At 41.5% G+C, this 13,591-nt stretch overlaps 1 protein-coding gene across 1 annotated transcript; it reads right to left on the bottom strand.

The window, feature by feature from the left end:
• Positions 1-62: 62 nt before the first annotated feature.
• nfe2l3 (nfe2 like bZIP transcription factor 3) lies at positions 63-11,302 on the bottom strand. The gene is made up of 4 exons (XM_066715622.1): positions 10,382-11,302; positions 5,419-5,607; positions 5,007-5,123; positions 63-3,312 (listed from the first exon to the last, which is right to left on the bottom strand). The coding sequence occupies exons 1-4, from the start codon at positions 10,904-10,906 to the stop codon at positions 2,110-2,112; spliced, it is 2,034 nt and encodes a 677-aa protein (XP_066571719.1). The 5' UTR covers positions 10,907-11,302; the 3' UTR covers positions 63-2,109.
• Between the last annotated feature and the right edge of the window lie 2,289 nt (positions 11,303-13,591).

Below are 13,591 nucleotides of genomic sequence, written 5' to 3'. Positions count from 1 at the left end.
AATGTACCACATTTTTAGGTTTAATTTCAACTGCAATAAAAAAACAGACATGGAGACAGACATTGATTTGTTTGTTTTTATTTTTGTACAGTGGATCTAGGATTTTGAAATACAAAATAATAAATCAGATAAGCATGTGATCGTTGACAAGTTTTCTTCAAAGTTAATAAAAAAAAAAAAAACATAACTTAAAGAATATAAATTAAACAAAGAACAAACCAGGACTTTTCACTAAAAACAACCAACAAAAATAACAATTCAAATTAAATTTCATGGTGCAACAAATTAAAAGAAACATCAGAATTTGAACAGTTTCAATAAGTACTTGCTCCTGTGCTTTTGCATCCAACTAAAAATAAATAAATCTAGACCGAACAATCCTATCATGTGAAGCTTTTTTCCCCCTTTACAAATGTTTTCCCAGATGTTATCAAATCGGTTGCTTCTTCAATTTCTAAGGTTACAAGTGTTAAGCATCACGCATGCTCACACACACACTCTCTCTCTCTCTCTCTCTCTCTCACACACACACACACACACACAGCAAGTGGTGGATAACCTTTTAAAAAATATGTCAGGTATGGTGTCTGGTATAGCTGGTAAAGACAATTGATTAGAAGATTGGTAATATCAAACATCAACATGGCTTGGAAAAATACCAAAAGGTATTTTTTCATTCGTCAAAAGTGTTCCACAGGTAAGGCAAAGAAGAAAACTGTCTAGAGAAACTGGTGGATGCCAATTAATAAGGCGAGTGCTGTTGAGTCAACCTAAACAAGGAAATCAAATTTATGAGGAAATTCATACAAGACAATACTGAATTAAAAAAATGAAAACACGTTGATCAAAATATTTACTGTGCATTTTGTTATTCTCATCTCATTTGAAAATGTATGGAGGTTTAGTGATAGGAGTGCATTTCTATTTAGGTCAGTTACTCAAGTCTGTTCTCTTGCATTTCAAACAAAAAGTAAATGCCAATCTGCAGCAAATGTCTCACAGGAGTTAATACTCAATGAAACCGACTCAGTGGACATCAGCACTCCAGTGCAATGTGGTTTTAAAGTAAGTTTATGCAGGAAAACTTGTTTTTTGTGCTTTGTAAATCTCACTATTGATATATTTAAATCCGTTTTTTTTTTTTAATTTCAAGTTTTTAAATGTGATAGCATGAAAACAAATCTGAATCTTCAAAACTGTAATACACATTATAAAACATCACTTTGTAAAATATAGTGCATATAACAAATGCAGTTGCTTGATCCCAATAGCACTCTCTGCAAAAAGCCTACACACCCCAAAGTTAAGGCCACTAAAAAAAAAAAAAAAAAAAGATGTAATAATGCAATTTTAACCATGCTGTCAGCGAGCCTCCTCCCTCGTTAGCTTTTGTCTATTAAACCAAGCAGTAATCAGCACAGTGAATGTATTCATTGCATTTCTGCTGTCATTATAATCGCACTTGGAATCTACATGGTCTTCCTAGATCTAATGACCTCTAGTAACAAAAAGGCATCAAGGACTGACTCATCGAAAGCTGTCAAATTAACCAGTTAGACTCGTTGGAAACGAGATCTGAACATCAAGGCCCTCAGTCCGAGAGGGAGGATCAGACTCGATCTGCTTGTGATCTAGCGAGAGAGACGTACAGGGATTGTGAGGTGGCCATCACCACACTGACCTGTGCGCTCTAATACCTGCAGCTATTAAAGTTAAGTCCTCTCACTTTGTCATCTCCCCACAATTCCTACAGCAGAGAGGAAACTGGAGATGAAGCAGCAGCAGATTTAAAAAACAAGAACAAAAAACATTTTACAGTTCAGAATTCAGAAGCCACCATTTTAAATGTCTACCGTGTATTTCCAGTGTTAAAGCTACATTTCGTTTACCTCAAGACCACAGAAGCCCATGGATTAATCTGAAGAAAACACAGATGTACAATTCTTAAACCCATTTTCATAACAGCAACTTCTCCTCAGAAACCACCGCAGTCAACTGCAGCAGAAGAGCTCATCAGTCGTGTCAGGAGGTTGGTTAGCTGTCATTGGCTGCCAACTTGACTGGTCATTAAGAAGGGGATCTTTTCACCACCACTCAAGTACCGCGCCATCAGTGCTTCTTGTCCTTTTTCCTTTTATCGGCTTTCTGCTGTCGAGACATTAGTCTGTGAGGCACCACAAGCACAGTGCCGTCACTGTTGCACTGGAGAGAGTACTGGCTGGGGTTGACAGGCCTTCCTTGTTCGTCTCTCAATCGGCTGAACACGTCGCGGTACAGCTGGTTCAGCTTCTGCTTCATGGAGCCAATCGATTTGTTCTGCTGGACTCGTTCCTTCAGCAGCTTCTCCTTCCGCCGCTGCAGCTCGTCCACGTCGCTTTCCAGGTTGGTAATGACATCCAGCTTGCGTTTGCGGCAGTTCTGCGCCGCCACCTTGTTCTTCCCCCGGCGCCTGATGTCCCGGATCAACGTCACCTGAGCCTCGGTCAGATCGTAGCTGGACAGCAGCTCCAGGAACTCTTCCACGGGCATGTTGACGATATCCTGGACTGAGAATGGGATGTCGAACGCCCTCGCTCTCCGTTCATCCCGACTGAGCTCGTCCTCCTCACAGTATTCCTTCTTGATGCTCTTGAGGTGCCCGTGCTGGACGGGAGAGCTGGGCTCCACCTCCTCTGGGGAGAGATTGTATGTGTGGTCATGGTAGACACTGTCCGCCAACTGCACGGGCGGCCACTGGCGGTACTGAGAGCGGCACATCTTGGTGCTGGTTGATGCTCCGGCCGCGGCATCCCAGGAAATCGATTCGGAGTCGCTGCTGTAACCCACAGCTCCTTCGTCTTCGCAGTAGGACATGGAAGACGAGATCTCAGAAGAGCTCGGAGAATTGGGGCTGCGGGAGCTGGAGTCGAGAGAAAGTCCCGAATCGGAGTCCGGTTCCTCCAAAATCTGCGTGTCAATGGTGTCCATGCCTTCCATGCCGAAGCCCATCAAATTAATCTGTTCAAACACTGCTTCGTCCAGAAATCCAGACATGGAGTTCTGAGTGGTTGTGTTTCTGGTGCCGTTTTCCACCAGCGGGAAAAACTCAGCGTTTAAGTTGATCACGCCCAGCAGCAGGTCAGAATGAGTGGAGTTAGTGGATTCCAACCTGCTGAGGGTCTGCCTGCTCTCACTGGGCGCGCCTCTGCTATTGGATCTGACATTGCGGCTGCTTCCGGCAACCATGGCATCATGAAGGCTGACATTTTGGCTGATGGCGCTGGAAATATCCAGCCCGATGTCCAAGACACGCTCGGGGTTCATTTCCATGTCCTACAAGAAAATAAAAAAATATTGAAAACTTCCAGTGACGGCAACTATCGAGAATATTTCAGTGCCAACCTAGAATTACAGATGGGATTAAGAAAGAACAAACCTTCCTGGCATGTATTCATTTTTGTTTTGTTTATTACTTCTACAAAAAGTGTCAGTTTTATTAATCTGGAAAGGGAGCCACAGAAGACTATGACAGATACTATAGTGTGCTTTTCACACTCACTTAAACCAGAAGTTCCCAAACTGTGGGGCACGCCCCCCTGGGGGGCCCCAAGACCCTTTATGTGGGGGTGCGGGGAAAGAGCTGAATGTGTAAAAAGTCAAGACGAGACACAAGAAATCCACGAGGGGATCTGACAACTATGGATTGCCGCCCCGCTGAAATCGCATTGGATAAACTGATATCTTTTGCATCGACCTCTCTGTGAAACGACTTTTTCTACACTTACACACATTAAAAACAAACTGTACTGTCCAACTCACAAGAGTGGAAACTGGGTCTCGGTTATTGGTTTCTTCTTCAATATCCAGTCCTGGCCAATCAGAATAGAGGATTGTCATGCAGCAGCTTCTGTGAAAGCCGCTGATTGGTAGTTTCAGATCAAAATACACCACAGTTTCTATGAGGTGATAATTACGATAAAATAAATACATAAGAATAACTTTCAGCTCCAAAATGTCATCAAGTGGGGAAACGAACTCACCAGGACTCTCTGCTGCAATATTTTGGAAACGCATTAACAAAAAATACATTAAATGCGAAATAATGAAATGTGCCATTTTTGTAATTGCAAGAAGTTCTGAACTTTATTTTAAAATAGTCATCTAACACAACATCTTTATTAAATACATTCGGAAAATTCGTGTTTTAATAATATTAATTTGTTTGTTGCTCCTCTTTTTTTCTGTCATTGCTAGTTTCACAGAAGGGTGTTTGGCTTTTCGGTGGGTTAACATACCAGCTGTAGATTTGTGGTAGTTTAATTGCACTGCACATATTATACACTTAACAGTGTTTAATTTCCACGGAGAAATTCTCTGAGAGGAAGCCACTGGTCGCGTTCTTGTAGCGCCGCAGATCTGCACAGATCTGCAGAATGCCACCGATCCCCTTGGCGGAGTCGCGCAGATCATTGTCAGCCAATCACAGACAAGAAATAAATCCCACCCTCCCATCAATCTTCATACAGCTACATAGAGAGCCAATGAACCGTACAGGCTTTAAAATTAAATCAATATTATTATTATTTTATTATAACTATCGAATGTTAGATTCACTTTGTTAGTGGCCATCTTTAACGAATAGTTGAATTTTCGACTATTCTGTCTCATCCTTACTATATACACAACCTATATATTACATAACTAGTAAAATTTTATAAAATGGAAAGAGAGCGTTACTGTATCTTCTGTAACTATGTTGATTCAGGCTCATCCGTACTAGAAGGAGTAAGAATAGGTTCATGCATAGAGATTCCAATGCAAACAAGTTTTAAAGTATATTCATCCTTGGTAAACGTTAGGGCTTTCCAAAAAAATAAATGGTAATATAAATATGAATGTGTGGGACATTGAGGGGGGGGGGGGGGGGGGGGCGCGAGCTGTGACCCAAATGTTTTTTGGGGGGCGCCACCCAGAAAGTTTGGGAACCACTGACTTAAAGTACCAGTTTAGATTTAGACCAGACTCACCAATTCTGACAGAGACAGGAAGTCCCGCCAGTGTCGCTCAATGTCCCCTCCCAAGAAAGGCTGGGGATCCACGGAAGGCGCTCGTAACGGTGAGAGGGAAACAGTGTCACTGAAGCTCTGAAATACACGAACACACAACATTAGATCTCGATGGCCCGTCGAATTCGTATCTGATCGAGAGAATATTTAGTATCGTATTCCTCCTTCAAATCTTTGACATAAGTGTACTCTGAACACTGCTGGCCCTTGAACCTGCAAATCTTTTCGTTGCGTGTCATTTCCCTAACTGTGCCAAGACTTGTCCTGGTTGAAATTCAACATCTTTCCGAGAGGTCTGACTGGACACATTTGACACATTTTATGTCACAGGAGACAGAGACTGGACACAAGAGGAGAGTGCAGAAGCGTCTACCTCACTGTCCAGCTCTGAGCTCCGCGTCAGCCGTTCCTGAGCTGGGTCCTGGTGTTCTTCCGTATCGGGGTTCTCCTCCTCTTTGGCAGCGAGGCTGGCAGCCTTCGGCACAGCGCGGCCCTCGACTCCCTCTCTCTCCCCTCCCTGCTCCACATCCTGCCTCCACAGTACATCAATCAGTTCAATATCCTGTTGGAATCAACACACGTGAAAAATCACTTACAGCAGCAGCTTTAGAAAGTATCAAACACCACTGCAATAAGCACAGTGTGCTTTCTTTGTTCGGCATGTGTAGCAGTGTGACAGTAGTGGGCAGGTGCGTACAGTTTATTTATACATCCAATAGCAGCTCTTGCTTCTAGCACCCAAGGCATTCACTCTGAAGAGAACCCTCCCTAACCTGCTTCCCAAGAAGTAACGAGTGTGTGACCACGAGGACAAACAGGGTCGTTTTTCTTGTTTCTCTAAATAAAGCATTACATTTACACTGCTCAAGTAACTAATGGCAGCTGGTTACAAGTGGAATTGATCCTTTTGGAGGGTATTTTCATACCAATGAAAACAGATGTCACTTGTAACACAGCTGTGTAATACAGCAAGGATAAGAGGTACACTGTATGCATGGCTGTGCATGTGTTGGGGGAGAGAGACAGTTTCAGGGGTGGGGGATTAGAAGCATTCACTTCCAAAGCAAAGCAACAGCTGCACAGGCAATAATCAATAAAGGAGGAGCCTCCTCTCTCTATTGTTCACCACATCACTGCCCACAGTCTCAGTGCTGTTAGCTGCTGCTTTTGTTTACTGTTGCACTCCCACTCTAGGTAACCTACAGTCCTTGAAAAAACTGTATTAATCACAGACTACAACATACATTGCCCATATAACACAATAAGTATAGGAGAATGCATAAAACATGATATTCACAGGGGATAATTAACAGCACATGAAGCAGCCTACAGACTGGATAAATGCATTTAAAACTGTAGCAGCAGCTAATTGCTAGATATATCATTGTGACCCAAACACTTGAAGACCAAAGCTTATAGTTTTGTCTGATTTATCTCACTAAGAAAGAGAGAGAGAAAAAAAATACTCCTTTGAAGAGATTTGGATAATCAACTTAAATCACTAAGTTGAATCATGAGTCTGTTAATTACAGTTGTCTTGAAGGTAATGTTTTTATTTAAAAAATAAATAAGACAAAGCCATTTCAAGTCAATGAGCTCATAAAACCTGCAATTTGAATGTGGGCTGCTCTGTGCTCAGCACTCCTGTGATGTACTGTTAAACAATATACAGAAAATAGATTTACATTAGTGGACACTGAAAGACTGCAATAATGAAAGTTCCTTTTTTTAAACTAGGTTAAATAGTTGTGTAATCCCAGTTACGCCCAATTAAGAGTGTAAAAAAAAAACAGCAGAAACAATATTTCTGAAGAAATATTAATTGTAAACAAAGAAGACCAAATATGCTAATTAAAAGACTGTTTCACACTGAACTTGTTATATAATGTGTTATATAATCTGAATATTACATATTAATACCAGACTAACTTTGGACTTCACTTTTATCAGAGCAAAACATATTGCACATATTGTGAAATGCAGGATAAAAATAGTGTTCAGTTGCGGTAAGTTGCTCATTGTAAGCACTGGAGAAAGCTGGCTCAAATCAAACAATCCCTGCAAGGACAGCCCTAAACCAAACTTCAGTACACAAACAAGAAATCAAACTCACTGCTCGAACGTGCTATGCTGTCTGAGGGATTTTGCATACTTACCATGAGAACCTTACTGATTTTTAGCATCTCTCATTATGTGAAAAACTAAAATATTAATGGGGGTTCATTCTGTGGCTTTCCAAAGGCACTAGTTGGTGAATCTTTCATCCTAAAGTTGATTTACATTATTCATGAAGCTTTGATGGATATCCAATATCCATTGTGCAGAACTTGTTACAAAGCAGTAAATGTGAGGAACAACTCATTTTCATTACTGTGCTCAACTTAATGGGAACGAAAAGGTGCTCATCTCAGATATTTCTGTTTTTCATGAGGAGGTGCTTAATTATTGCTTGTCTCTTTAAAACCAAATGACACACCCGAGTGACAACATGGTTTTTAGAAAATTTCAACTCAAGCACCTTGAATGTGAATTTAAAATGCAATGCGTCTGCATCCATTTTGTGATGCGTCGTTTGCCAGTTTATTCAACTTAATTCTAAAAGTATACATTTACATAGATGTGGACTAACTGACAACAATAAGTACAGCTGCAAAGTCTGATTATGATGAGTGTTTTCCTATTTAGACAAAAGATGACACAATAAACCCTCAGAGCAGTTACACCTATCTAGTCAGTTGGTTCTTAAACTAGAAAAACAGGCTGGGATCAGATAGATGCACACAGGATCTCTCTCTCCCTCTCTCCAATTCACCCATTGTGCATGTGCTATTGTCTTCACCATTCCACTTAATGTTAAATCACCAATTAACCTAAAACCACATGTCCAAAGTCTTGTCTAGTCTTTCTGATGCATTCCTGTTCTAGATTTTAGAGCTAATGATGTAAGAGTATACATCGCATACAGTTGTACAAGCAATACTGCGTCCTTCTTAAAGTTTGTTTTCAGTAAATTGACAGTTATCATTACATTACTTAGTTAAAACTATTAGATCTCTCTAATTCCACCCCTGGCCGATCTGCTAACAGGATGTCTAGGCTATTAGTCCCAATCACACTGATTAAGATGAGCTGAAACCTTGGCCTCAGTGCAGTTGCACTTTAGAGAACAGGTTCTTAAGGGGCGAATGGTAGGAGAAAGCATGAATAGAACAGAAGTTAATAAGAGCATTTGAGACCTTTATCAGAGGTCTGTAGGCCATGAAAGGGCTGACTAGGGTCTGTGGATGGATACTGGTCACATGATGACAATAGATATTTTGGTCAGGCCGGCCTGCTCCTTTTGAAGGTGCTGGTTAATGGGATGCATTGTGTGGACACCCTGCCAGGCTGATGGGAGATTATTCTTCAGCAAGCCTAGATAGACTTGTAGTGCAGGTGGGAACATCTTCAAAAAAATAAACAGCTGCAGTAAACTTCTGTCAGTATCTGCATTTATATTAATAGAAAAGTAAAAATAAGATGGAGTGCATTTGGAAGAAACTGCACAGGAAATCTACTAATTTGACTGAAGAGTAAAGTATTTGATCAATGCATACTACAAAATATATATATATATATATATATATATATATACACACAGAGACTGTGGACAACACAAAGAAGCATGGAGAGATGTATGGCTGGTATAATAAGAGAAATAGAAATGAATGGATCTGAGAACAAACTAAAATATGTGATATCATTGAAAGAGTGAAAATGTTAAAATGGCAATGCAAGAACAGATCAAATATGTCACTTGTAACACAGCTGTGTAATACAGCAAGGATAAGAGGTACACTGTATGCATGGCTGTGCATGTGTTGGGGGAGAGAGACAGTTTCAGGGGTGGGGGATTAGAAGCATTCACTTCCAAAGCAGAGCAACAGCTGCACAGGCAATAATCAATAAAGGAGGAGTCGATTGGATATCGATTGGATACCATGACATGAAAAAACACCTTCAGGATGATACTGTGCAGGTGTGACATGGAAAAGAGAAGAGGAAACATCTTGGGGAGGCCTTCATCTAGCAGTGGATCGATATGGGCTGATATGATATTGTTGCCGTCAAAGATAAATAAAATTACTTTATTACCTTATTTGGCATAAAAGAGAACAAAGATGATGTTCATGTTTACATCGACAAGTCTGGGATATTTCAGTCTGAGTCACATTATATTGTTACAATGACCAAACAATAGGGCTAAAGGTTGGTCTGGTTACCAATACACAAAACAAAACAAAAAAGCAACAATTGAAATAAATGCATTTGGGCATCTGCCATTCTGTACAACTGTATCTGTACTGACTGATGTTCCAACATAGGCAGAGATACGCCATTCATTCCTAGAAGGAAAATAGCACCCTGCTGGTATGTGACATATCATGTAGTTGTTTATGAATAGTTGATTGAAACCAAAAAATATAATCACTTTGATTGTGAAGGCCCAAACCTTGTCACTTTATACACAAGATTGCAAGTCTGAGAAAGCTGAAAATAAAGGAAAACAAGACATTACAATAATTAAACTGTCACATTGCTTAGCATCCTGTTTCTGGTTGTAAAATATAGCTAAAATACCACATCATATGGCTTTAACTTCGTTAAGAGAATTTGACCTTCATTAAAATAAAGGAAATACAAAAGGCATACAAAAAGAGAAACTATTGAAAAACGAACTGCATGTGCAATGAGTGGAATGTTTCCTGTCCAGTATTCCCTAGTATCTGAACTTCCTTATTCTGGGGATTTCCATTAGAGCAGGCAAGTGTTGCCATTGTAAAAGTTAGTCTCAACAGCTTACATCGTGGGTTAGAGATACTCATACTGTGTGCAGAATAGAGTTAGGCTGTGCTGCCTGTGCAGGTCAGCTTGACATGACAGAACTCAGATTTGCATGTTGAAAGCATATCCCAAAACAATGGTCAAAGCCCTGGAGACATGTCTGTGCAATAAACTAAGGTAATGATTCAGAAATTAAAATTCCTGTATGGTTATATAAAAACAGGGCACACCTAAAACTACAAATCCCTTAAAATACAGTGTTCAATAAAAAAATGGAACACGTGGTTTCTCGGGTCACCGAAATGAAAAGCTAAAACACATACTGTACACAAATACAAATAAGTAACTGAACTGCTAGCTTCGCTTGGCTCGGTAGACTATGCAAATTGAAAGCACTGCAGAGCACAGTAAATCGAAACATCACTGTGGAAATTGATAGCAATTCCCGTTGCAGGTGCTTTACGCGTAACAAGGTACTGCAAATATAAAACCATATTTCGATGCTTTGGTACCTCCTTGGTGAGTTCACTGCTGGCAGGGCTGGGCCTGGGTTGCTCCTCCTGGTCTGAAGGATGGTTTTCGTCCTGACTGCTCCTGGGGGAATGGACTGCACTGCTCTCCTCTGCCCTGCCGCCACCACCACCACCATCCTCCTCCTCGTCCTGGTTCGCAGCGCCGGGGCTCGGCGGGTCGTGCACCGCGCAGCTGTCATCCCGCACCGAGTGCACCAGCCACGCGCTCAGCTCGGTGCGGAAGCGGGGCGTCGCGAGAGCCCGCACCTCGCGCAGCAGCCGCCGGCTCGCGAGGCAGCGCTCCAGATCCGGGCACTTCGGGTGCAGAGCGCGGCCCTCCCAGGGGTCCCGGGGGCTGTGCAGGGGGCTCTGGATGTAAGCCGAGCTCGGCCCCACATCTGCCTCTAGGAGGGGTGGGAAATAGCCGGTCAAGTAGGTGTCTAAATCGACCCGCACCCCAATTAAACTCAGCAGGATCGTGAACTGAATCAGCCCTTCGGTGAAGTACTTCTTCACGTATTGCATTTTAAAACGAGAACGCGAATAGCAGCGGGCGAAACGAGCTGTCAACTGTCTCTTTTCCCCTCACGAACAAAGAGCAATCCCAGACAAAAGAGCACGCTTCCCCGTGCTTCAGGCAGGCAGACAAAGACCGGCGAACTGTTTCTCCCCGATTACCGGCTTCTGCAACTTCCCCTCTCTGAGGCTCTACACGGGCGCCACCGCGTCGCACGCCGAGGAAGAGGTAAACAGCCGTCGGTCTCAGCGTTGCACGTTGTATATCGGGGAAATGTATCTGTTTTGCTTTCTCTTTTTACATGCAATTTCTAAATCCCCGTAATCAATCCCCTCTCTCACAACACGGTGAGGAGGAGACTGCAGGATTTGCATATTGTACAACGACCACATCCAACCGGCCGCACTCAATTCTTCCGGGCGTAACCTTCGGGGAAATCAGTGTGACGGTGGTGCATGACGGGAAATGATGTTCTCCTCTTAGCGCAAAGCCACTCTTGTAAAGGTATCGCGATGGCGGTGAAACTACAGAGTCCATGTGTCCTTGCGATCTTCTCTGTGGTTGGGTAACGCCTGTCAGAGGCTCAGGTTACCCGTTGGAAGCTCAGTTGTTTTGTTGGTTTTGTTCTTGTGTTGTCTTTCGTTTATGTTAGTTTTCCTTTATGTTTATCTTTATATTTATGTATAATAAATTGAGGCACGCAGAGGTGCTAATTTACAATGTAGATCCAGTTTGTAACATAAATGAATAGAGTCTGTGGCACATGTTTTAGTGTCTTAACTCCTTATATTTTCAGCACTGTGGTTCAGAGTAACCTCTACTGCACTTTCTCATTATCCTTATATAGAAATTCAGCTGATTGATAATTCGTTATTTTAACTTTTAAAAATGACATTTGCTTACAGATCCCTTTTATTATCCCTAAATTATTAAACAATGCTCCCTCACGCTCCTAAATAGCTGCAGTCCAGGTCTGGCAGAGCATCACCAGGGAAAAAACCCAGCATCTGGTGATGTCTATGGGTTCCAGGATTTGGACCCAAGTATACTCACAATTTAATTCATGATTATGTTAGTTTGTCCAAATACTTTTGAGCCCCTAAAATTGGGGGGACCACATATACAAATGGGTGTAATTCCTACACCGTTCACCCAATTTGGATATAACTACACTCAAATTAAAGATGAAAGTCTACACGTAAAGAACATCTTGATTGTTTCCTTATAAATCCATTGTGGTGGCATACAGAGCCAAAATGATGACAATTGTGTCACTGTCCAAATATTTATGGACCTGACTATATATTGTTAGCATTTATATAATTTTACTTTAACTTCTCCTCTGTCTACCCCACCCTTCAGCACATATTTAACTGGGATTTAACTGTATTTAGTCAGCACTTGTTAGCTTTTTGTACAAGGATGTGTGCTTCTTGTGTATTGTATTTTGTACTGTATTTTGAAAAGTTGTTTTGTGAAAACTTAATGTCGTCCTCTGGGCCTCTGCTATTAAATTAATGCATTACTATTACTTACCCAGCTGTCAAATATCAGGCTTAATTATATCACTAGTGTTTGCCCTGCACTTCCTCCAAGCCCAGGAGAAGAAAAACAATCTGTGAACTAGTTTCTCTGTGCTTCAATATAGAGGTTTAAAAATGTAAAATTAACATAAACTTGTCCTCTCTGACCATCTATCTCATTGTCATATTTCGGATTAAGACAGGTAAGCTTAGGGTTGGTTTCCCTAAGAAAATGTGGTTAGCTTTAGGTTTGCTACTCCCACTGGCTTCACTTTCTTGTTTTTAAGCCCCTCCAATGTCACTTTGGCTGTGTGCTTGTCGTTGTCCTGCTCATTGGCGATTCTAGAGCCCATTTAATCCCGCTGTATTTCATCTCAGACCCTCATATTTTGTGATCTCTCCTCCAAAGTGTGACGGCGTGACTGACAGACAGCAGCTGCAGCAGTAAACAATTAGCAAACTCTCCTATCATCCACTCAGCAACGTCATGGTCCTCCCCTTCCCAGTCTTTTGTTTTGTGAATGTTGCTCTGAACCACACAGAGGGAATTGTGCACAGTGTAGGCAGACAGCGTAGAGACTGTGAACGTGGATGTCACACAAGTAAGCTAACATCTAGATAGGTATTCTCTAATGTTAGAGAATAAGTGTTGGCTGATAATGTCTTTGCTACATCAATACAGACAGTTGATTTATTTCACACACAAAACACCAAAGCTAGTGCTAGCCAGCTAATAATGTTAGTTAGTCACTCAGTCCCCTGCAACTTATCAACATAGCTAACATTAGTTAGTCAACATATAATTTGCATTAGCTAGCAAGCTAAGGACTTTAACTACATTGTTTTAGCCAGGCATGTAATCTAGCTTATAAATGGCTGCATTCAATTCAAGTCCTTACAAACAGCGATTTATGTATGTGTTATCATCAACAAGGTAGGCCCCTTCAAAATTTTGGATGACCCTTAACGTTTCATTACTCTTAGGGCTTACTGAATTGTCAGCTAATTTATGTTAGCTAACTAAAGTTAACTTGTCAGAATGTTCACTTGAAGTGGCCAAAAGTTTGCATACATAGCCTAAACAAAATTCTGTTTCTCCATAGAGGCATATACAAAAGTTTTTCTTCCAACGTAGGCATGTAGGCCAGCAGCAGCCAGGTGAGAGAGTGA

This window comes from Amia ocellicauda, chromosome 10 (assembly GCF_036373705.1).
Source record: "Amia ocellicauda isolate fAmiCal2 chromosome 10, fAmiCal2.hap1, whole genome shotgun sequence".
Lineage (NCBI taxonomy): Eukaryota > Metazoa > Chordata > Actinopteri > Amiiformes > Amiidae > Amia > Amia ocellicauda.
Note: the sequence above shows the minus strand (reverse complement) of the source record. Positions and strands in the feature narration are given on the sequence as shown.

Bases quoted from the DNA above. Each gene is read 5' to 3' on its own strand.
- nfe2l3 (XM_066715622.1), bottom strand. From the start codon at position 10,906: ATGCAATACGTGAAGAAGTACTTCACCGAAGGGCTGATTCAGTTCACG. The intron at 5,608-10,381 runs GTACCAAAGCAT...TGATTCCAACAG, and splicing joins GCAGTGAACTCACCAAGGAG to GATATTGAACTGATTGATGT. The intron at 3,313-5,006 runs GTGAGTCTGGTC...ATTTTCTTGTAG, and splicing joins TCCTGTCTCTGTCAGAATTG to GACATGGAAATGAACCCCGA.